Source organism: Rhinichthys klamathensis, unplaced genomic scaffold (assembly GCF_029890125.1).
Source record: "Rhinichthys klamathensis goyatoka isolate OS25496 unplaced genomic scaffold, OSU_Roscu_1.1 h1tg000027l_1, whole genome shotgun sequence".
NCBI classification, from domain to species: Eukaryota; Metazoa; Chordata; class Actinopteri; order Cypriniformes; family Leuciscidae; genus Rhinichthys; species Rhinichthys klamathensis.
This window is the reverse complement of record NW_026606577.1, coordinates 2,415,620-2,437,613: the sequence shown is the minus strand read 5'-3', so window position 1 is coordinate 2,437,613 and position 21,994 is coordinate 2,415,620. Positions and strand designations below refer to the sequence as shown.

General features: G+C 37.5%; 2 protein-coding genes and 1 long non-coding RNA gene across 3 annotated transcripts; all 3 read left to right on the top strand.

The window, feature by feature from the left end:
• The first annotated feature begins 6,984 nt into the window (after window positions 1–6,984).
• Window positions 6,985–9,475, top strand: serpinh1a (serpin peptidase inhibitor, clade H (heat shock protein 47), member 1a). Its single transcript, XM_056244490.1, has 4 exons — window positions 6,985–7,608; window positions 7,691–7,789; window positions 8,834–9,066; window positions 9,154–9,475. The coding sequence occupies exons 1-4, from the start codon at window positions 7,032–7,034 to the stop codon at window positions 9,454–9,456; spliced, it is 1,212 nt and encodes a 403-aa protein (XP_056100465.1). The 5' UTR covers window positions 6,985–7,031; the 3' UTR covers window positions 9,457–9,475.
• A 211-nt stretch (window positions 9,476–9,686) lies between these two features.
• On the top strand, window positions 9,687–11,300 carry LOC130079133 (uncharacterized). Its single transcript, XR_008806258.1, has 2 exons — window positions 9,687–9,875; window positions 11,140–11,300. It is a non-coding gene; the product is annotated as an uncharacterized LOC130079133 (long non-coding RNA).
• Window positions 11,301–12,833: 1,533 nt separating this feature from the next.
• On the top strand, window positions 12,834–19,310 carry acer3 (alkaline ceramidase 3). Its single transcript, XM_056244481.1, has 10 exons — window positions 12,834–13,078; window positions 15,593–15,703; window positions 15,845–15,897; window positions 16,068–16,120; window positions 16,478–16,559; window positions 16,665–16,700; window positions 17,062–17,120; window positions 18,404–18,505; window positions 18,788–18,892; window positions 18,982–19,310. Exons 1-10 carry the CDS (start codon window positions 12,976–12,978, stop codon window positions 19,079–19,081), a joined length of 804 nt encoding a protein of 267 aa, XP_056100456.1. The 5' UTR covers window positions 12,834–12,975; the 3' UTR covers window positions 19,082–19,310.
• Window positions 19,311–21,994: the final 2,684 nt, after the last annotated feature.

Sequence of the window (21,994 nt, the reverse complement as noted above, 5' to 3'; positions counted from 1 at the left end):
GGGACCCGAAGCAACAACCTGCACCGGGGCCCCGGATAGCCCAGCTATGGCCCCGTACTGTACACTAATAATAACTGACTATGCCATGTCTCTGTTCCTTAGCTCTGTCTGTCTACCTGAACAAAGAAAGCTTTTTTTTTGAAGCAGTGTTTGGAGAGCCCACCTATACTTATCCAGACTGCAGGCGGAGAGTCAGAGCAGAGCATCCACTGCTTCTATTCCAGGATGACAGTGAGAGATTAACCTCTGGCCTGAGCCAAGCTTGCATCACATCCTAATCTTTAACAACCTACTGGTGGACTGAAGCCGTCCTTCAGCAAGCGTGACTTTGAGTTAGACACACTAGCCGGGCACAGCTGTACTACTGTGTACATGTGTATTCGATGTGGGATTTTCTGATGTGCTGAGGTGTCAGGATGATCCTTCTGCTCGTATCAACACTCCAGTCTGCTATGCAAGTCTAGTATTTAACTGACAAGAACATATTACAATATATTTAAGATGTATATTTATATAAAATAAAATAAGAATAGAATAATGTAGAATCATTTTATATAGTATAATAATTGTATTATTGGAATGATATACCATGTTACATTTATAATTACAACCCAATCATTTTGAAATAGCTATATAGGGAACCATCAAAGCTGGAATAAGCAAAAAAAGAAACCAGTTACAAAACTTCCACAGTTAGGTTTTGCCGTGTGAAACTAGCAGCACCTAGTGGTCACATTACTAGTTGCAGGAACAAGCGGTCAAATACATAAAACTCGTGGAAAACAAAAGTGAGCTGACATTTTCATACTTGTTCACAAAATTTCATTCATCTATTTTTGATGCTCCCAGATTTTTTGCCTCTCTCATAAAAATGTGGTGTGTGCACAAAGTACTTTTTCTTGATAGTCTTTTAGAAAATAAAGATTACTGTGATATAGCTTAAACTGCTTGACGATATACTATAGTGTTTGCCATAGTCACAACAGAGTATCAGCTTGCAATGACTGCTCATGTTTATTTAAAATAGTTGGAGTATTTAGAGATCAGTGACACCATTAAAGGACACCTTAAGTTTACAGTTAAGACACAGACCAGACTCCACCAGGATGACATAGCGATCATATCTTCTCTGGATTTGCTCTGCCTCCAGAGCACAAAGAACAGACAAAATCTTTAACATGTTGAGAGCGAAATTCCTTCTGTGTGACGGAAAAGCTCACAATAGCTGGGCAGGTTTCCACAGATCTGAACCTCTGATACATTAGTCATAGACTGCAGTCTGCAGAACATTCATTCATAACCTAAAATATCCCACCCAACAGACATTTTAAAGTTACAATGAACAGAAACCCAACTTCATTAGTTAAAATGTATTAAAAATGAAGGCTGGTTTTGATTGAAGTATGTGATTTTGGCAGGCCGGTCCCTGGTAATGAGTTGTTTATATATGTGGATGTAAACAGAACTGCAGGAAGAGCATCCTGTCATTTCCCCGGTAGGCCTACTCATTGTCTACATACATATGAATTCTACATTATTGTTATATATAGATATACAAAGGGTTGGGGTCAGTAGAGTTTTAAGACATTAATACTTTTATTCAGCAAAGATCAATCATTTTTTTTTATTTCTAACTAGAAACTAACGTTTGTTGGGACAAACTTTTACAGTATGTTGGCTTGACAAAGCTTTGTCTGAAAGTTTTTTAAACTTAGCATGTGTCTAGCATTATTTTACATTTTGCTAACATGTTTGTAGCATTGTTTTAATACTATGCTCGGCTCGCATAAATGAGCATGTTTCAAGCATTTTAACATGTTACTAGCATGAATTGGCACGTTGCTAGCATGTCTTACCAAAACACGGGCCCTGTTCACACCTGGATTAAGATGTGTTTTGGTCGATCGGATCACAAGTGGACGATGAAAATGCAGGTGTAAACAGGGTCTAAAACATTTTGAGCTTGCCCACTTTCGACCACTTCCAGAGTCGAAAATGCATTTAACTAGATTGCTTTCGTTTATGGTCAAATGTGTTCGAACAGCCACAAAAGACTAACCTGGCCCTAGCCAGATGAATTTCGCTCCGCCTAGCTTCACTCACATCCATCTGGAACCTCTTCCATTGAGAGTGATTTCTCAAACCAACTTTATGGTTTAGCCAATCAGGACGCAGGGCGGGAGTTTTATAGATGTGACGTAGTGGAGAAGCGACCGTGAGACTGTTTTGATTCAGACAACAATGGCGGCTCGCATCAAGGAAACAAGCGTTAACATTGATGCTGCTATTTCATCCGTGTTGTCCAATCTACCTAATATTGTTTCATTAAAAGAACATCAGAGAACGGCTCTTAAGGCTTTTGTTGGTGGAAACGATGTTATATAGATCAGTGCCTTCTCCCGACCGGATTCTTCAGCATCACGGGTTGGCTTCGGTGTGAGTGGTTGAAATAGCACGTCGATAAAGATGACAGACAAGTGGCTTATCCAATCATATGCAAGGATTTTTGATAAGGCCCAGCCTTCTGAAACGCCATTTCAATGGATCGGTTCCAGGTGGATGAGTGAAGCTAGGCGGAGCGAAATTCATCTGGCTAGGGCCAGGTTAACAAAAGACCGGCTATACTCTAAAAAATGGTTTTCGGTCAAATATGAACAAACCCAGCCGTTGGGTTACATTTTTAACCCAAACGTTTGGGTTTGTCCATATTTGACCCAAAGTGTGGTTATAACAACCCAGCGTCTAGCCAGACGTCTTGTGGCTATCAGAGCAAAAACGAAAGCTGATGCTCTGCGTGTGTTTTTCCATCATCTTCGGTGTGTTCATATGTAAATTGTGTGAGCTTATTTCATCAATTAGATCAAGAGATCTGAAAAATCCCATACATTTACTCGCCCATAAATCCTTCTCTCGAAGAAATCAAGACAGTGGTCGAAAGTGGACAAAAGAGACGGATTAAAAACACGAGGTGTAAATGGGTACGTGTCTCCCTCGTCTACTAGTGATCCGATCGACCAAAGCGCATCTTAATACCAGGTGTAAACAGGGCCACTAACATGTTGCTAGCATGTTTTAACATCTTGCTAGCATGTTGGTAGAATGTTTTAACACATTGTTAGTATAAATTACCATGCTGCTAAAATGAATTAACATGTTGCTAGCATGTTTAACACATTGCTAGCATTAATTAGAATGTTGCTAGCATGAATTCTAGAGGAAGGCTAGGCCACAAATGATCCTTCTGTTGTATCCTTCATTGCCCAGGGAACGAAGCATGCTCAGGTTCCTCTGAATTGGGACAGCCTTCATCACGCCACTGTGACGCAATCGGCCTTCGAATGCAGAATTTGAAGGATGCAGCCTCTGAACTGGGATGCAGTTACTGTTTACATTTAGTCTTAGAAGAAGAAGAAGAAGCTTAAATAGGAGATCAGATAATAAATGTGTTCTTTTGAACTGTCTATTCATCAAAGAATACTGAAAAAATGTATCACGGTTTACATTAAAATATTAAGCAGCAACTGATTTCAATGATTATAATCAGCATTTTTTCATGAACAGCAAATCAGCTATTTTTTTCTGAAGGATCATGTGACACTGAAGACTTACACTACAGTACTTACGTGTACTTACAGTGTACTTACCTAGAAAGTACTGGCTAATTTATGGTAAGTACATGGGTTAGGGGTAGGTTTAGGGTTGGTTATTACCCAGTAATTATAATTACTATAATACGTAGTAAGTACATGGGTGACAGGACTGTAAAAGGAAGCGTACCAGCAGTTTTTGGCCCTTTGGTTCTGAGTGCAAGTGAATTACATTATACAGTAAATAGATTACATGTTCTGCTTGTTTTAGATAGTATGCACATTTAGAGCTGCCATTCATATCCATTGCATCAAAGTTCAGTAAAGTTCAGGGTTTGTTCAAAATACACTAATTTTGAGCAATAAGATATAGATGCTTTACCAACACTAATGTATAGGTTTTTCCAAATGGGAACAGAAGAAGCTAATACAAGGGCATAAATGTAGTTGTTTCAGGATCTATAGTGATGAAATAACTCTCTCGCTTTCCCTTTTGTTCACGGCAGTTAATCAGTGACTGTCAGTGTGGGTTAAACCTCAAGCTATGCAGATCTAACAACATTAAGCAGCAAATCAGAAAAGAAACCCTGACAACTGAAGCGAGCAGCATTCTTTCAACATTCTGAGGCCCGAGGAATGCCATCGCCCTCAGCTGTGTTTTCACTGATCTTTACAAAGTGGCCTGGAGGTGTATACTTTGAAAGCTGTGCTGTTAATGGTATGTATCTTTGAACAGTGTCATGTTAGATGTTAATGAGGAGCAGCCCGTTCAGCCCACATGCAGCTAATGAGATCTGTTTCATGATGACAAATATTTTTAAATCACATCTTAACGTCACAAAATCCTTACAAAACCAAATTATCTGAGATTTACTAATCACATTAAATGTACCTTTTTTGTTCAAAATTAACCAAATTAAAAGAACGAGTCAGTTAGATCATGAATAGTTTTTTTTCCAAAATGGGGTTTTGTCCCTGATTCATTATTATATTTGTTTATATTTTAGACCTGTCGGGATGGTTTTCGTGGGAAATTGTGTTAATTCGTTACTCGCCTTTGTGTATCTCATATCCACAAATAGAGAAAAGTTGCTCCGGCTACTTTGACGTTTGTACATTTTGCTAACATGTTTTTTTTGTTAGCATGTTTAATACATTGATTGCATGAATTAGCATGTTGCAAGCATTTTTCACATGTTACTAGCGTGTTGCTAGCATGTCTTACCAAAACACTAACATGTTGCTAGCATGTTTTAACACATTTCTAGTATGTTTTAACATGTTACTAACATGTTTGAACATGTTGTTAGTATGTTTTAGCATGTTTTAACATATTGTTAGTATGAATTACCATGCTTCTAGCAAGATTTATTTGCTAGCATGAAATAACATGTTGCTAGCATGAATTAGCATATTGCTAGCATGTTTTAACACATTGCTAGCATGCGTATCTCATCATATTCGTAAATAGAGAGAGCAATAAAATGTTCCTCGTGTTTGTAGAACAGGATTCCTGGTGCTATATAAAGAAGAAGATACATAATGTATTAGTTTGGAGCATAAAGAGCATTTTAAAATAGATGTTGTCTTCTTAAATGGGGACAAATGGGAACTATAAAGCTTGCTGCAGTGCACACTCAAAGTGAGATAAAATCTCTGTCCTGTTTTGTCCGCCTGCAGGCCTAGACACGACCCACTACAAACGTGGCACACAGAAGAGAGAGAGAGACAAGAGACAGACCGGGTGGGGGTGGGGGTGGAAGAGGAATAACCATTTGTCTTAACCTTACAGATGAAACTAGTCTTTTGCAACTTTTATAATACAAATGTTAAACTCTCCTATTGAATACAAAAATAAAAAATATGTAGGCCTATATGCCAGATGTTAGACTAAATTACATTTTGCTTCTTGCTAGAATATTCTGATGTCCACATTTCTGTATTGCATCCAACGTTTTTCATATTCAACATTTTCCCAGCACTTTAGTTTCTTTTATAGTCATTGTGTGAGCAGGAAAGGGGTCAGTTCCTGCTGCCTTTAGGACCTTGAGGAGAGAGTCCAGTTCCCACAGTAACTAGATCTGGGGGAGGTCTCACAGAACACGGGAACCATTATAATACTCCTTTCCCAACTTCCAGAAGTTTCTTTTCCAGACTATAAAGTCTGCATGAAGGATTTGACGTCAGGGGAAGCCAACAGATCCGAGAGGTTGCAAAAGTTTTCGGTAGCTCTGAGAGGTGAGTAACAGATGCAGCTCTGAAAACATGTTGCATTCAGGCTTCATCAACAGCATGAACATTTTAAAAGTGTGCAGTTATTCCATAACAGAGTCCTTCTTTCAAAATTTTTAAATGTAAATAAATGTTTGTTTATTTTTAGTTTTACTCAAAGATAAGTGTTCATAAGCAGCCAAGTGCTTTGATTAACTGTGTTTGTGTGATGATTCTAAAGGCTTTTTACGTATAACAGTCCAAAATTGCTCCTTCAAGCTCTGACTCGCCCATATGGGCATAATAAAAGTACATTTTGGTGCGTTTTGCATGGCTGAAGGCAACATTTTGGGCTGTTCATGCGGTAGAAGGGTGGGGAAAAGCTTCAACAAACTATAACATGTCTGAAGTCTGATGTTCCCACACTAGTGGAACTTCCTGCCATCCTGGCATTCCTGATTGGATAACGGTCATCCAGCGTAAGATGACTCCGGGAGCCGTGAAATCTGAATATGTGGCTGTTACAGCTTTTTCTCCAATGAATATTTGCATCTTGGGGAAATGTGATACTATACATGACCGTTCAAAAGGTTTTGATTTTTTTTTTTTTCTTACTTTTATTTAGCAAGGATGCATTCAATTGATCAAAAGTGTCAGTAAAGACATTTAAATTGTTACAAAAGATTCATATTTTAAAAAATGCTATACTAAGCAACACAACTGTTTTCAACATTATTCATAATAATAAAAGTTTCTTAAGCAGCAAATCAGCAGATTAGAAGGAGAGTTGTTATGCTGAAAGTTCAGCTTCATCACAGGAATAAATAATATTCGTAATATATTAATATAGAAAACAGTGGAGGTAGAGTAAACATTCGTATCAATATCTTCTTTCGTGTTCCCCAAGGAATATTTCTCATTTATAAGCAAAAACGTGCTGTGATGAAGGATCTCAGATCTTCTAAGAGCTTAGTGAGGTTCACTGTTCACGTGGCAGTTATGCCTTACTGTACATGTTTGCTGGACTTCCTTTAGCATAGCAGGCCTGTCATTAAAAGTCTATGGAAATTACAGCTTGGCATATCTTGGCACTATCCTCTCAGTTCTGTGGTCAGGAACTAAAACTTTCCACAGACATATAGAAAATCATCTCATATCTATGTAAAATGAACGTTGCAACTTACTGACTTGTTTGTTACCCTTACAGGCTGTAAACTTACCACCTCTAGAATCATGTTGGTGTCAAGCGTGGTTCTCCTGTGCCTATTGGGCACCGTGAGCGCAGACAAGACCCTCAGCAGCCATGCCACCATGTTGGCAGACAACAGTGCCAATTTGGCCTTCAACCTGTACCAGAACATGGCAAAGGAGAAGGACCTCGAGAACATCCTGATTTCCCCCGTGGTAGTGGCCTCCTCGCTGGGTTTGGTGGCTCTTGGAGGGAAATCCAACACTGCTTCTCAGGTCAAAACCGTCCTGAGCGCCACTACGGTGAAGGATGAGCTGCTACACTCCGGGCTGTCTGAGCTTCTCACCGAGGTCAGTAACTCAACGGCACGTAACGTCACCTGGAAGATCAGCAACCGTTTCTACGGGCCCAGCTCTGTTAGCTTCGTTGACAGCTTTCTGAAGAGCAGCAAGAAGCATTATAACTACGACCACTCCAAAATAAACTTCCGTGACAAGCGCAGCGCGGTCAAAGCCATCAACGACTGGGCATCGAAGTCCACCGACGGAAAGCTGCCTGAAGTGACCAAAGATGTGGAGAAGACAGATGGAGCCATGATCATCAACGCCATGTTTTATAAACGTAAGACTTGACCACCTTAAGAATGAGAAGCAATTTGTAGATTCTTTAAAAAACTAAAATGAGACTCTGTTTCTCTCTCCAGCACACTGGGATGAGCAGTTCCATCATAAGATGGTAGACAATCGTGGTTTCTTAGTGCATCGCTCCTACACGGTCTCCGTTCCCATGATGCATCGCACAGGTGAGGTCATGGTTAAAGCAGTTATGATCCTGAAACACAAAGCTTAGTGGTAAAAAGTACATTGCAGAGGATTTTTCATTAGAAATTAATTATTTTACAGTTACACTAGTTAATTTTTATACACTTTTTGTCACTTTTTGTTTTGATGGAAATAATTATTTACTTTTAGTCAACATTTAGTCCTGTCATATTCTTTAATTGCAGTCAATAAAATCGCATGTAATTTGTCAACAAAAAAAAGACATCTTACAAGAAAGTGTAGAATTAAAACAAACATTCAAATATGTTCTATTATTGTTTGAATATTTAAAAAATAAATATGAAATATAATGAATTAATTTATATTTAGATAAATTAAAATATATCAACATTTAATGTTAATATATTCGTTTTTGTGTTTTGACGAATATTCTTTAAATTTAGTCAATATTGTTTAGTTTTAGTCAATTTAGCTAAAATGGCATGTCATTTTAGTCAATGAAAATAACATTGTAATTAAATATATTATATATTTAAAAAATATCAACTTTTAATGTTGTTAAACATTGATATATTTTTTAATACTGTATATAGAATTTAAAATACTGCATATTTAAATATAATACATAACATTTGAATATTTAGTTTAAAACCCTTTTGTTAAATGGCATACTATAGAACTATAGAAAAAAAATGTTTTTGTGTTTGACTAAAATATCCCTTAACTTTATTCAATATTACATCATGTCATATTCTTTAATTTTGGTCCTTTTATTTGAACGAAACAGCATGTAATTTAAGTCAATGAAAAAAATATTTTAGTTTACAATTTAAAAAATATATATATCACCATTTTTTTATAGAAAATATTATATATATATAAAATATTTCAATATTTAGTTTGATAAAAAAAAAAAAAAAAAAATTGTCAGTAAGATTAAAACTGGCCGGTACATAAAAAAAAATCTGTTTTCAACCTTACCTCGAGTCAATCATTTACATCCATAACTGCTGTTTGATTTGGCGGGATTGCATTTTTACACATTCGTTTATGCTGTCTTTCAGGCATTTATGGCTTCTTTGACGACACAAGCAACAAGCTTTTAGTTCTGAACATGCCGCTGGCCCATAAGATGTCATCTGTGGTGTTCATCATGCCGTACCACGTAGAAGCCCTGGAAAGAGTGGAGAAACTGTTAACACGTCAACAACTGAACACCTGGATGGGTAAGATGGAACAGAGGGCGGTTGCGGTGTCGCTGCCAAAGGTCAGCATGGAGGTCAGCCACAACCTGCAGGTACGAACAGTCTGCAATTTCAGCAAGTGTTTGTTATAAACTCACCTGTGAATTCAGTTCCTTATATAACACCTCGCTGTCTTGCAGAAAAATCTTGCTGAGCTGGGTCTGACCGAAGCTGTGGACAAAGCCAAAGCAGATCTGTCCAACATCTCAGGGAAGAAAGACCTCTACCTGTCCAACGTGTTCCATGCCTCCGCCATGGAGTGGGACACCGAGGGAAATCCACCCGATGCTAGCATCTTTGGTACCGACAAGCTCAAAAACCCCAAACTCTTCTACGCTGACCATCCCTTCGTCTTCCTGGTGAAGGACAACAAGACAAACTCCATTCTTTTCATGGGCAGGCTGGTCCGACCGAAGGGTGAAAAAATGAGAGATGAATTGTAGGATGTTAATTTAAATGTGAGTGAATGTGGTTAATGAGTGTGTGTGTGAGCAGATTTGTGAATGTGTGTAAATGGTACACCTGAGTTCGTTACATTAGATCAGTGGACCAGCATGTGCTATCTGTTACGTTTACATTGAAAATTGAGTTTTAGGTGCCTCATAATGTTTTATGTTATAAACTATGCAAAGTGTACTAGACAAAGTATCGTAAAATTTACACCTGAATAGGTTTCTGAGAAGTGCAGCATGCTTATATTAAGTATGATCTCTATAAAATTAGCTTTAAATCCACACGAACAGCATTTTTGCTCAGGTTTTTTTTTTTTTTATTTGCATTTCGACGGCTTGAGCGAATAACTCACTATGCCGAGTGTTTGATTTCCGAAAAAGTCCACTCCATGCTGTAACATTCTAGCCTGGTTCTACCAGACTCTCGTACATTTCATTTGTACAGAGAGTCTGGCCTCGCTCCATTGAGAAACGTTTACTTCCTTGTAGGCGGGTTCTCTGTTAAAGATCAAAACTATTGGATCTGCCCAGCGTCACTCAGGATCTGCCATAGCCAATCGCTAACGTGTGGTCGTGACGTATGTCATGCGCCGAAACCGGCTGGAAACAACAAGTCCGAATTCCATATTCATAAATCTAAATATCTAAATGCTAAACCTCTCTTTCTTATATTTGTGAAAGAATTGTAAAAATACCTCTTTTCAATTAAGTTGTCTGAGAACAAAAAAAGCCTTAAAAACATTATCTGTTTGTAATTATTTTCCTTTTTTCAGTGTCATGTAATTCTCTTAACTTGTTCATGTTTATTTTATATTATCCCCCTACTGTTTTATTTTTGTTTTGTTTTTATTATTATTTTTTGTTTGTTTTTGTATTATGTTTTCTGTTATTACTTGTGTATTGTTTTAAGCAATAAAAAAAAACAAGTCCGAATGATCAGAGGATTATGTTTAGAATAAGATGTCTGTCAACGAGAGCTGCATGTTTTGTTCATCGAATTTAAGAGTTCAATGAACAATTGTAAATTCTAAATGTATATTTGACACTAAGGACAGTGATCTATTCAGTCAACTGTCGAAGCTGGGTGTAATCATTAACAATACGCCGCTGCGGTCGTTTCGGATCTGCCGCAAATGCTGTACAGTGATCATCGTGCACGCCGAGCTGCCCAGCACCAACTCCTAACCTTTCTGCCTCCCTCACTTGGTCCTCCATTAGTGCAACAAGAGGAGACGACAACAACTATCGGCTTTGCATCCTATCGTTCGCCTTAGCTAACTCATTCACCACTAGCGGAGTGAGTTGGAAAATTAAACTTTTCCCGAACCCCGTGGGGAGGAGGGCCACAACATCATGGCCACCAACAACACTTAGCAAACATTGATCTTGCTCCGGCTTAAACTTCTGGATATTCGTCAGTTTTGCAACAACGGACCGAATAGATTTTCTCACGTCTTTCTCCGCTGCCATTACTGAACTCCAACTCAAACTGACGCGCTAGTACATCAACGTCATCGTTCTCAGACACTCCCTCTGTTCGCTGATTGGACCGGTAAAAAAATTATTTCTGGAAACCAAAGTCTACAGCACAATCCCAGACGTAGTACTGAAGGAAAATAAAATTGAGCGGAAGTGCGTAGGAGGGCGGAGCCAGGCTAGTAACATTCCTCTCAGAAGTGCACACTTGTGTCTGCACTGAATACTGCGTCTGCACTAGATAGCATGAGTCCACGTCTGTACCATGTTTAAGCTTGTATTCACATTGCACCAAAACACGGTTGTCTGAAAAGTTGGATTGTTTCTTGATTTTTCAATAAAATCAGCATCACTGAGAACATGTGTGGGTTTTTATGTATGCTGTACTTCTTTAAAAATCAAAGTGGTTAAGGTAAAAAAAATGCATAGGCTACTTACTATTTCTGAAGTATACAGTATGTATGAAGTGTGCAGTATGCAGATTTTAGTGGCATTTGCCAAAATATAAAGTATAGAGCTTACTGTGTTGAATACTACAAGTATATCCCATAATGCATTGCGCTTGACCTGACTTTTAATTTCCTGTGTGATGAATGAATTAGAAATAATGGCTGCATCCGAAATCACATACTTCCCTACTATATAGTTAGCCGAAAAACATGTGACAATAGTAGTATGTCTGAAATTCACAGTAGGCCTACTCATAAAAGTTTATGACTTTGCCCGACTTTGACATTTTTTACACAAAATTAAATTAAAAATAAAACCTAGCTTTTTTATTTCAGAAAAACCAACTGGATGGCACTTGCTGAATTACATATGGCGCCTGCAATGAATGTATAGTACTGTTTGAAACTAAAGGTTTATATTTTTGTCTGCAAAAAGCTTTGGCGACATCTAGCGTGATTCACCAAAATGACATCAATGTCGACTGATAATGGCATGTGAAGATACTGTGTCTGTGAAGCAGCAAAAATCAGATAGAAAGAGAATCTGTTCCGCCGTACAGAGAAAACATAAATGTATTTCTCGTTCCTTCATCAAGAACGTGGAGACACTGACTGTCCAAAAGAAATAGGTTTGTGTGTATTCTCACACGTGTAAACTCTGTTATCTGATCAGATGAGAATGTGTTCAACTGTGACAGTTTAACCTTCAACCCACAAAAAATAATACATCATGATGAAAAATTGTATTGTGGGTAAAATAAAAAAAGTCTTTTTCAGGAAAAACAGCTAAATAAGCCAATTAGAATCCCAAAATTCAAGGGAAAATAGAAACAACAAAACAAATATTTCTAATAAAAATATTGGTAAAACTTTACAATAAGGTCCCATTAGTTAACATTAGTAAATGCATCAACTAACATTAACCAACAATAACAACACATCTGTTACAGTATAATCTTTGTTAATGTTAGTTCATTGTTAGCTCAGGTTCATTAAATAATATTAACAGACACAACTTTTATTTTTAATGCATAGTAAATGCAATTCTGTCATAATTTTCTCACCCTCAAGTTGTTCCAAACCTGTATGAGTTTCTTTCTTCTTTTGAATACAAAAGAAGATATTTTAAGGAATGTTAACCAGACAGTTGACGGACGGTAGCCATTGTTGACTTCCATAGAAAAAAATACTATATGGAAGTAATTTTCATTTTTGGGTGAACTATCCCTTTAACTACACTTTATTTTTCATTACACCATCACAAATTATATAATCCGTAAGAGATTATAAACACACTAATATATACACATTACAATTAATCAACGTATAATGCACATGAACTATTGATATTTTAAGCTAATGCAATATAGCCTAAGTGTGTGCATTGTGCATTTTTGAGCGTATATAGTGGGCTACATTAGACCAGAACAACGATCACTTCGCTGTATTGAGTTTCAGAAGGCTATTGTTTGCATTGCAACTGTTATCGCACGTAGGCCGGTTCAGATTGGATGGAGCACTGAATCCGTTACCGTACAAGCAACTCCTCCCTCCGCCCGTCCTACTATCTGATCTCTGTCTCATCATGGCTCCGGCGGCGGACAGGCCGGGCTACTGGGGAACACCGACCTCAACTCTCGACTGGTGCGAGGAGAATTATGTGGTCTCGTATTACATCGCAGAATTCTGTAAGTACGTTTGAACGGTGAGCTTGTGTTCGGGACAAACGGTTCATGGTCGTGTAGGGTGGTAAACACGGATGTTAAAACGTTAGAGAGGAGTATTGTTGAATCCTACTATGAGAATGCGGGATACTTAATATTCATGAGGCAAGCATCCGCTATTGGACACTTACGACGCATCATCAGCATAGCCTAATTAATATTGATGAGTCACTTCTTTTTTCATTGGAAGGTTTTGAAGCAACGTCAAAACGACGTAATTAATATAAAAAAGCCAAGCCTTGTTCATAGCGAAGTTACAAACAACGTCAGCGTGACCTACTTAAAATTCATAAGCATTTAATTGCCATAGTAGGATTCGTAACTTAGCAGCCGAGGCCAGCTGCGATCCACAGTCCGCTTTGAACTCGTATCATAAAGCCCTATAACACAGGAAAATCATACAAATGACCGGAAAGACAATGAATGAAACCTAACGTTAGTGAGTGGCGGCATTTGGGGTGGTGCACGAGCGTCGACTGATTTTCAGTGAAATCAAGACTATGAACAGAAAAACACTTTATTTCCCACCATGTAGATGTTTTCTTATGTTAAACGTTCTTTAATTTTGCTTTAATTATAAACTGACTTAAGTATTGTCCCAGTATCAGTTGAACGTAGTCATAAGGACTATAGTGTAATAACTTTTACTGTAAATATGAACTTACTTTTAAATATGAGTTACTTTTCGAGCCTTACAATAGGACTATGGTAATTCAGTGGGATTTTTTGTTCACTGCTGAAATAAAACCAACAACATTAAAACCAGCCTAAGATGATTTGCTGCTCTAGTTGGTTTTTCAGCCAGATCAGGTGAACAATACCCATAAGTGCCATTTATTACCATCAGTATTTTTGTAAGAATAATACCATAATTTGCATATTTCCAAACAACTAGTCAAACTAATTAACCATTACTTTCACCATGGTTATAGAGATTTAAATGGAGAAGTTCTACCTAGGTTTCTGTGATTGCTTTATTGTGAACTTTTTTATTCTGAGCTTGACTGCTGATTATATCCCAGATATGAAAGTATGGAAGGACACAATCTGCATAGCCATTAGATCTTGTTTAAGTACTGTACATTTCAGGTCACATTGATAAGATGCTCAAAGGGTACAGAGTGACAGTTAACACACTAATACTAATAGAGCTTAAATTCCCTCTGCAATTCCCTATGGGTTTTTAGTGGTTTTTGGTCTAATTATTTGAGTTGTATTTTGCAACGTACATTACACACAGTCATATCTTAAGTTTTAAAAGCTGCTGAACCAACAGGAATTCTGGTGGAGGAATGTGCTATGTTCAGTATGGTCAGCTGTAGTGTATATCCAAACAATGAAACAATAGGCCCGTATACACCATGTTAGTTCATTCTAAGAGGCCAGTTTGGATGAAGTTCACTCAACTTTTGTTCAGCTTTGCTGCAGTTTTTGCTTTTATTGTTTATAGAGTATCTCAAATACGGCCTAAAGTCAGCATGAAATGGAAGTTGTGATAGTTGTTCCTTTCCTATTGTGATGTATATCCAAGTGAAATGTCTTCTCAAACACGAAAAAATGTAGGGCAGGACTTGATTTTGTCTATCGGAATTGATTGGATGGTTGTGGTTTGCTATTGGTGGATCTCATGTGAGTGACAGGTTGCCCCGCCCTCACGTCAGTAAACACCTCAGAGAAGAGTAGAGTAGAGATGTCACTATAAGAGGGAGGGGAAGTTATTTTGATTAAAGATTATGAGGGCGCATGAATTTATTGCACTAGGGGTGTAACTGTACACAGAAGCCATGGTTTGGTACGTACCTTGGTTTTGGGGTCACGGTTCGATACAAGTTCAGTACATTTACATGTCTGGCACCACCCAACCCCCAAACGTAGCACAGTACTACGAAGTAAAAGTAAAATTCAACGTCTGCTTTCAAATGTATTGGTTTTATTAATGTGTTGTGCATGCGTAGCCTATGATGTAATTTTCTTTGTACTTACCTAGTACTCTCAAAATAAAAATAAAATAAAGAAAACAAACAGGATGCCGCTTTCTGCCGTTTCCTTTCCGTGAAGCTTGTGGAACGCGTCACAAAAATGAATCGAAACTCAGCATACAGGCAACTAGCAAGCTCTTGCGTGCCATCAGAGTTTTGGGTTGGTGCATAGACTGTCATTTCTTCTTCTGCTCTTTTTGCTGTTGTGGCATTTAGCGATTAGCATTGCATTAACACACGCGCCCCCTTCTGGATTGGAGTGTGGATCACCTGTAACTGACTGTATTCATCGTCTGACTGTTTGCACCGAACTGGGATGTCCATTCTGTTACAGTTCGGAACGTGTACACCTCGTTACACCCCTAATGTGCACGGATGCATCATTTATAACAAATACTGCAATATTCTATTAAAAATAATAATTGTCAATTGTGATTTCATGGTGACTTTAATATTTACATTCATTAACATGAAAACATTGTTTTTTTGCTTTCTCCAGGGAATACTGTCAGTAACCTGATAATGATCCTACCTCCCATTTACGGAGCCATTCAGATGTGTAAAGATGGTTTGGAAGTACGCTATGTGTGGTCATTTTTAGGACTCGCTGGTACGATGCATCATTCACATTATTTTTTAAACACACAAATCTCTTTTTTTCGAAAGGAGTGACCTTTCCCACTGATATGTATTTCCAAAACAAATGTAGATTAAATGTTCTGTTTTTATGTTGTTGCTCTTTTTGGCACAGCCGTAGGGATTGGTTCATGGAGCTTTCACATGACACTACAGTATGAAATGCAGGTAAGCTTGACTTCTCTTTAGCCTTTCAAAGTGTGCATCTTGTTCTCAAGCACGCTTTCATTCTCGTAGCCACAAAGCTGCTTCTCTAACGGTACATGCCCAAAGCAATAGCAATAATACACAAGTGACAAACAAATGCTGTCTGTCTCTGGATTGTCTTTTGTTTCTAGTTACTGGATGAGCTGCCGATGATTTACAGCTGCTGCGTCTTTGTCTACTGTCTGTAAGTTGACCTTTCTTACACCTTCAAAGTTTCACCTTTGACCTCTGAATGCTTGTCTTGACCGTAATGAGGATCAGAATTTTTTTATCATTAAGCTTTTGGATTTGAAAGAAGTCTTTTATGCTCACCAAGGCTGCATTTATTTGATCATATATAGTAGGAACAGTAATATTGTGAAATATTATTTAAACTTAAAATAACTGTTTTCAATTTTCATATATTTCTAAATGTAAAAAAAAATTCTTACTGACCCCAAACTTTTGAACTGTAGTGTATGATTGTAGGTCATTTATTGTGGATGATTTTCCTCTGACTTTGTTCTGTGACTGATCTAAATATGTGTCTTACATGCTACAGATATGAGTGCTTCAAGCAAGAGCGTGCTGTTAACTATTCCTCAATTACACTTTTGGTGACCTTCAGTATTATTGTTAGTGTGGTAAGTTTTTCTTTGCTCTTATAAATTCTAAAACACATACAGTAATATGCAGTGAAAAAAATCTACTATTGGTTTTTTTTTAAGTACAAACTTTTTTTATTTTAGGTTTACCTGATATGGAAAGAGCCTGTCTTTCACCAGGTGAGGCCCGACTCTCATTATAAGAACATCTTTAGTTTGGTTTATCCTACTTGACCATGTCAGGTTTCTTTGAGAGCATGACAATGTTGTGTCAAAACAACTGGCTCTTCTGCAGTCAGTGTTTGCTGTCCGTTTCTGTTGTTAAGGGCATGACAGTTAGGCGTGGCTCTATTCATTCTCAGGGTATTGAATGGTTCATGAGCTTCTGTAAACACACTGCTGTGATGTCTTTTGTTTAAAACTGCCAGCACAACACATTCATGTAAAAAAAAAAATCACCATTTAAACAATCATATTGTTTATATATCAGATGCTGATGTTAAATAATACAGGTTAACAGCGGTTTTATCATTTCCCCCAGGTCATGTATGCCGTACTAGTGGCTTTCTTGGTGATTCGCTCAGTTTTCATAGTCACATGGTGAGTAAATGAATCTGTATTTGCCCACCCAAAAAATAGAGTTAAGTTCATACAATTTTTTTAATGGATTATACATTTTTCCCACCCAATTTTCTGGCAGCCTTGGTTCCAAAAGTATCTTTCAGATTAATTTTTCCCATAGAAAAAAAAAGAAAGAAAGTCTTTGTTAAAGCATTATAAGCCATGGATAAAAGCCAACCAGCTATGGTCAATCACAACATTACACATTTTGATGTGAGGCAAAAAAATATATAAAAAATATTTTTTTTCTTTTTTTCTTGACAAAAAGGTACAAGACTGTGTACTTAATGGCTTTAAGAAGGGAAAGAACTACAATCCCATGAGGCATTGAGAATAATATAATCTAATTAAAAACAACGGATAAATATAAAGCTTTCGATTTAAAGATGTTGGTTATGTATAGAAAGAATATGTTTATGTTTATTGCAAAATATGCATAATTGCATATATATATATATATATATATACACAAATATTTCAGTAGTATCAATGTATTATTACATGGCAGAAATAGTAAGAGTACTATGCTAGTGTGTAGTTCTGAATCCAGCATGACTATTACGTCATTCGCAGTGCTTCATGGGAGTTTGTGGGTAAAGAGTTATTTTGGTACAATTTGCTTGGCTGCATCCGAAATCGCATACTTCAATACTATACAGTAGGCAAAAAACAGTATGTGACAAAAGAAGTATGTCTGAATAAACAGTAACAAAATGCCTAACTACTTCCGGCGAGATTCTGAAGTGTGCATAGGATGGAGGCCATGAGGCCACACACTCATACCAAATACTTTTTTAGCAGTTGTGAAGTAATTACGTATTCAAAATAAGTACCTACACAAGTGATGATGTGATTTCGGATGCAGCCCTAATTTCTCTGATTGGTGGAGTTTTTGGAGTAATGTAGTTTTTCACCAGGAATTCTGCTGCTAAGCACGATTATTTAAAAAATAAGTTGAAATAATGCAGGCCGATGGCTTCAACAAAAGCATATACCATTGATTAACCACCTCGTAGCTCACAGCAGGTCTGTCTAGGTAAGCTATTGTTCAAAATTGTTTCCCCTATGGAGAAAATGAATGGAATTTTTACTTCCAGAACCCGAATGTTACACTCTATTGATTGGATTGTGAAAAGTGGAAAGGTTCATAGCAGAATAGAGCCAGACTTGAATTCAAGTTTGCTAAAACATTGTCTGTATTAAGAAGGTGTGATTGTCTATTAAGGAAGTAAATACTTTAACATCATGTCTATGCTTTGCAGGGTCTATCCGTGGCTCAGAGCCCTCTGCTTTACGTCATTAACCGTCTTCCTGTTGGGATTCGTATTATGGAACATCGATAATATCATGTGTGACTCTCTAAGGTAGTTCTAGTTCCATTGCATTTTTACATTTAGCAGTATATCAATTTTCGTCAACAAAAATAACATCTTAATTTACAAGAAAAGCTAAATCAAACTAAATATTCAATATATTATAAATAAATATTTTATTGATTAAAAAATGTATTATATATTATGTATAATATATTGTTATATTTTCTATTTTCTGACTTTAAGTCAGTTTTACTCTGACTGAAATAGTATGTAAATTTAGCCAACATAAATAACATTACAAGAGGTCATTATTTGTCATGTTTCATTCAGAGCCACACGGCAGCGACTGCCTCCTGTGTTTGGGGCGGTTACGCAGCTTCACGCCTGGTGGCACATCCTAACAGGCCTGGGGTCATATTTACACATACTCCTCAGGTACGTATCTGTGGAAAAAATATGTTGTTTGAATGGATGATGTAATTAAATATGGAGATCATTTATTTTATTTTATTCTTTTGCCATAGCCTCCAGATTCGGTCAACCTACCTCAAGCACAGACCAAAAGTGAAGTTTTTATGTGGCGTTTGGCCGATGCTGCACATTGAATCTCAGAAGGCGAGTTGAAAGAGACCCGAGAAGAGGAAGATGGACCAATCACAGACCTCAGACAGAAAGAGGTCCAGCCAATGAGCTTCAGCGGCAGCAGGAAGTGACCAGCGGCTGACGGTTTGGTTCCCCTGTTCCCCTTCCGACTCCGTTTGCCAAGTGCATTACTGAGAAAACTGCCAAACGAAGGAAAGATTTTGTCTTTATTATAGGTTAGATGAGAGTTTTCTAGTGGTCTTGTGATTTTGCACATGTAACATGTACATAAGTTTTCCTATAAATCGGAGGGTCTAATTAGAAGCAGCCAAAACTAGGATTTTGTTCTGGTTGTTAGTATTTCTGCCTTCATTAGGGAAAATAATGTGGCGTTGATGGATCATATCTAGTCAGTTTGACAGTTTTCATATTTTGTACTTGAACTTAATTTAACTAGCTTGAGATTATGCAAAATTTTACTTATCTCTACACTTTTAGAGATTATGATAGTCAAATTAAACAGATCAGAAAAATAAATGAGTGTTGATAAGTAAGATCTTCGTCCTTAAGAACCATTGAGGCATTTAGGGATGAGATACATGCACATTTGACTGTAATATGGTAATTTTATAGTGTTTCAGACATACAGTAGCATGTTACATAATTGTGTCCATGTTACACATACTACATATTATTAATATTTGTCATTACAGTAAGACATATTAACAATAGTCACAAGCTGCTCTGCAAAACAAATTGAGTCTGAGTGTTTTTGTTTAAACCTGATCCAGTTTGCCCTTTAAACATTTCAAGGCCCTCATGTGACCAATATGCAATCAAATGGATTTAATTTATTATCATTTTTGGTAAAAGGGTGTGTTAATATGAACAGTTTATGAAGGACTTATCATGCATGCTTATTAACATTGAGCTGAGATACTTAAATGCTTTATTACTTAATTGCTGTTACTTATCATTAGCTATCATTAGCAAATGAATGTCTCATAAACTAGATTATATTCTCATCTCTAATACTGACTACTTGAAATGCCACTAGTCATGCTTGCTGTCAAAAAAGAAACAGTAAAGGGTGGTTACGAATGAAGTCATATATTAATATTGATTCGTCATTTGTTTATGTATTGTGCCAAGTTAATGGTTCAATAAGAACTCAATCATCTGTAAAGCACAGTTGATTAAAATAAATTGTATTTAATCCGATGAGAAATGGCGCACATATTTCAGATAAAGCGCTGCTGTTGGTTTGGACTCATGTTTGTACCACTAAGGATGCCTTAGATTAAACTGTGGTTTATTCCTTGTTGCCTTGATGTCCATTATATCAAATAATTATGAATTACATATTCCATCACATAAAATGAATCAAACAAAAACAAAGACGTCAACATTTTTGCTGAATACAAATGAACAAACAACAGCAAAATTACTGCCACTATCACAGTTTAGTGCTTAAATCCACTGATGCAGTTGTTAAGATATTAGTGGACCTCTAATCTTGCTTATGACTGAAATGCTGAGTTATGGAATATTGTAGCTGACCTTCCCAGCATTGTCCTGTAAAGGCTGTGTAATGATTTAAGTATGTTATGTGTGTTTTGTGATTTTTTTTGTGCCTCATTAAAATCTATGTTGCCAAAACATTAAATAATGTTAATATTGTTTTACCTTATTTAAATTTTTTTGTGCTGCTTGTACGTTTAATATGGATCGTGTCTGTAATCATTTTTTAATCTGTCGTTTGTACTTGCATCCAATCATACAACACTGATGTGACAGCATCTAAAACTTAAAAGTATTTATGTATAGCTACATAAACACAGTTTAAAAAAAAAACTTAACATTTATTTAAAAAAAAAAAATATATATATATATCCATAGTAACATTTTAACCATATAACCTGGTGGTTAAATACATAGACATTAAAAGAAAGGTTAAATATGTACATACCGATTTATGAGTTCCGGTTGGAATGGTAAATATCATCTCAAAATATTGGCTGCAGATCATTGTTGTAACAGCAGAGGGCAGATCTGCAGGTTGGAGTAGTCGGCGTGACGAAAGGTCTTTATCATTGGTCACAAAAGCTGTCAGTCAGGGTGTGGGCTATAGGGTTAGGGGTTAGTTTCTTCTGTTGTAACAATTCGCCTTTTTTCGGCAAGCCTCCTTTCGGCAGGCCCATTATTATTACTCCGACCTGCAGCTATCCCGGTCTCCACACTATTGACACGTACACTTGTGCAGCTGTCTTTGAGTCATATCAGACAGAGATGTCATTGAGTCATTTCCTGGCCTGGAAAACAAGCATGTTGGAACCTCTGGAGTCTCAGGTAAACAGGGGAATTCTGCACGACGTCAGAGATGTCAGGTGAAAGCTCCTCTTCAGTTGATTACATGCAAAGACTGACTTTGTTACATGGCTTCTGACTGTATCAAAATGGAAAACCCATTGATTCAGGATTGTTCTTCAAAATATAGGCCTACCCGATAACTGACATGACACTTGTCTTTACAGCAGTATGACATCATACCTGCCAACTTTTGAGTTTTGCTCGGCGTGAGATTTGTTGCGGGGGGGGGGGGGGGGGGGGTGTTAGAGACGAGTGAGATTTGTTGACGGGGGGGGGGGGGGGGGGGGGGGGGGGGTAGAGACGAGTGAGATTTGTTGACGGGGGGGGGGGGGTGGGGGGTGGTAGAGACGAGTGAGATTTGTTGACGGGGGGGGGGCGGTCTCGCTCGCGCAAGGTCTCTCGCTCGCTCTACGCGGTTTGGAGCACAATCTCTGTCTCGCATGCACGCTCGCTCTAGATAACGGGATGTTTTTTAACGAATTTGCGGTATAACTAGTCGATCACGAGTGGCTCAACAGGTAGATATATAGATAAACTCATCTTCCAGGCATTTGACCGCCCGGGTTGACACTTCAGCGTGAGAAA

Coding starts and splice junctions, on each gene's coding strand:
- serpinh1a (XM_056244490.1), top strand. CDS start 7,032: ATGTTGGTGTCAAGCGTGGTTCTCCTGTGCCTATTGGGCACCGTGAGC. Junction 7,609..7,690: donor CAACGCCATGTTTTATAAAC/GTAAGACTTGAC, acceptor TTCTCTCTCCAG/CACACTGGGATGAGCAGTTC. Junction 7,790..8,833: donor TCCCATGATGCATCGCACAG/GTGAGGTCATGG, acceptor GCTGTCTTTCAG/GCATTTATGGCTTCTTTGAC.
- acer3 (XM_056244481.1), top strand. CDS start 12,976: ATGGCTCCGGCGGCGGACAGGCCGGGCTACTGGGGAACACCGACCTCA. Junction 16,121..16,477: donor TGCGTCTTTGTCTACTGTCT/GTAAGTTGACCT, acceptor TACATGCTACAG/ATATGAGTGCTTCAAGCAAG. Junction 16,560..16,664: donor TCAGTATTATTGTTAGTGTG/GTAAGTTTTTCT, acceptor TTTTTATTTTAG/GTTTACCTGATATGGAAAGA.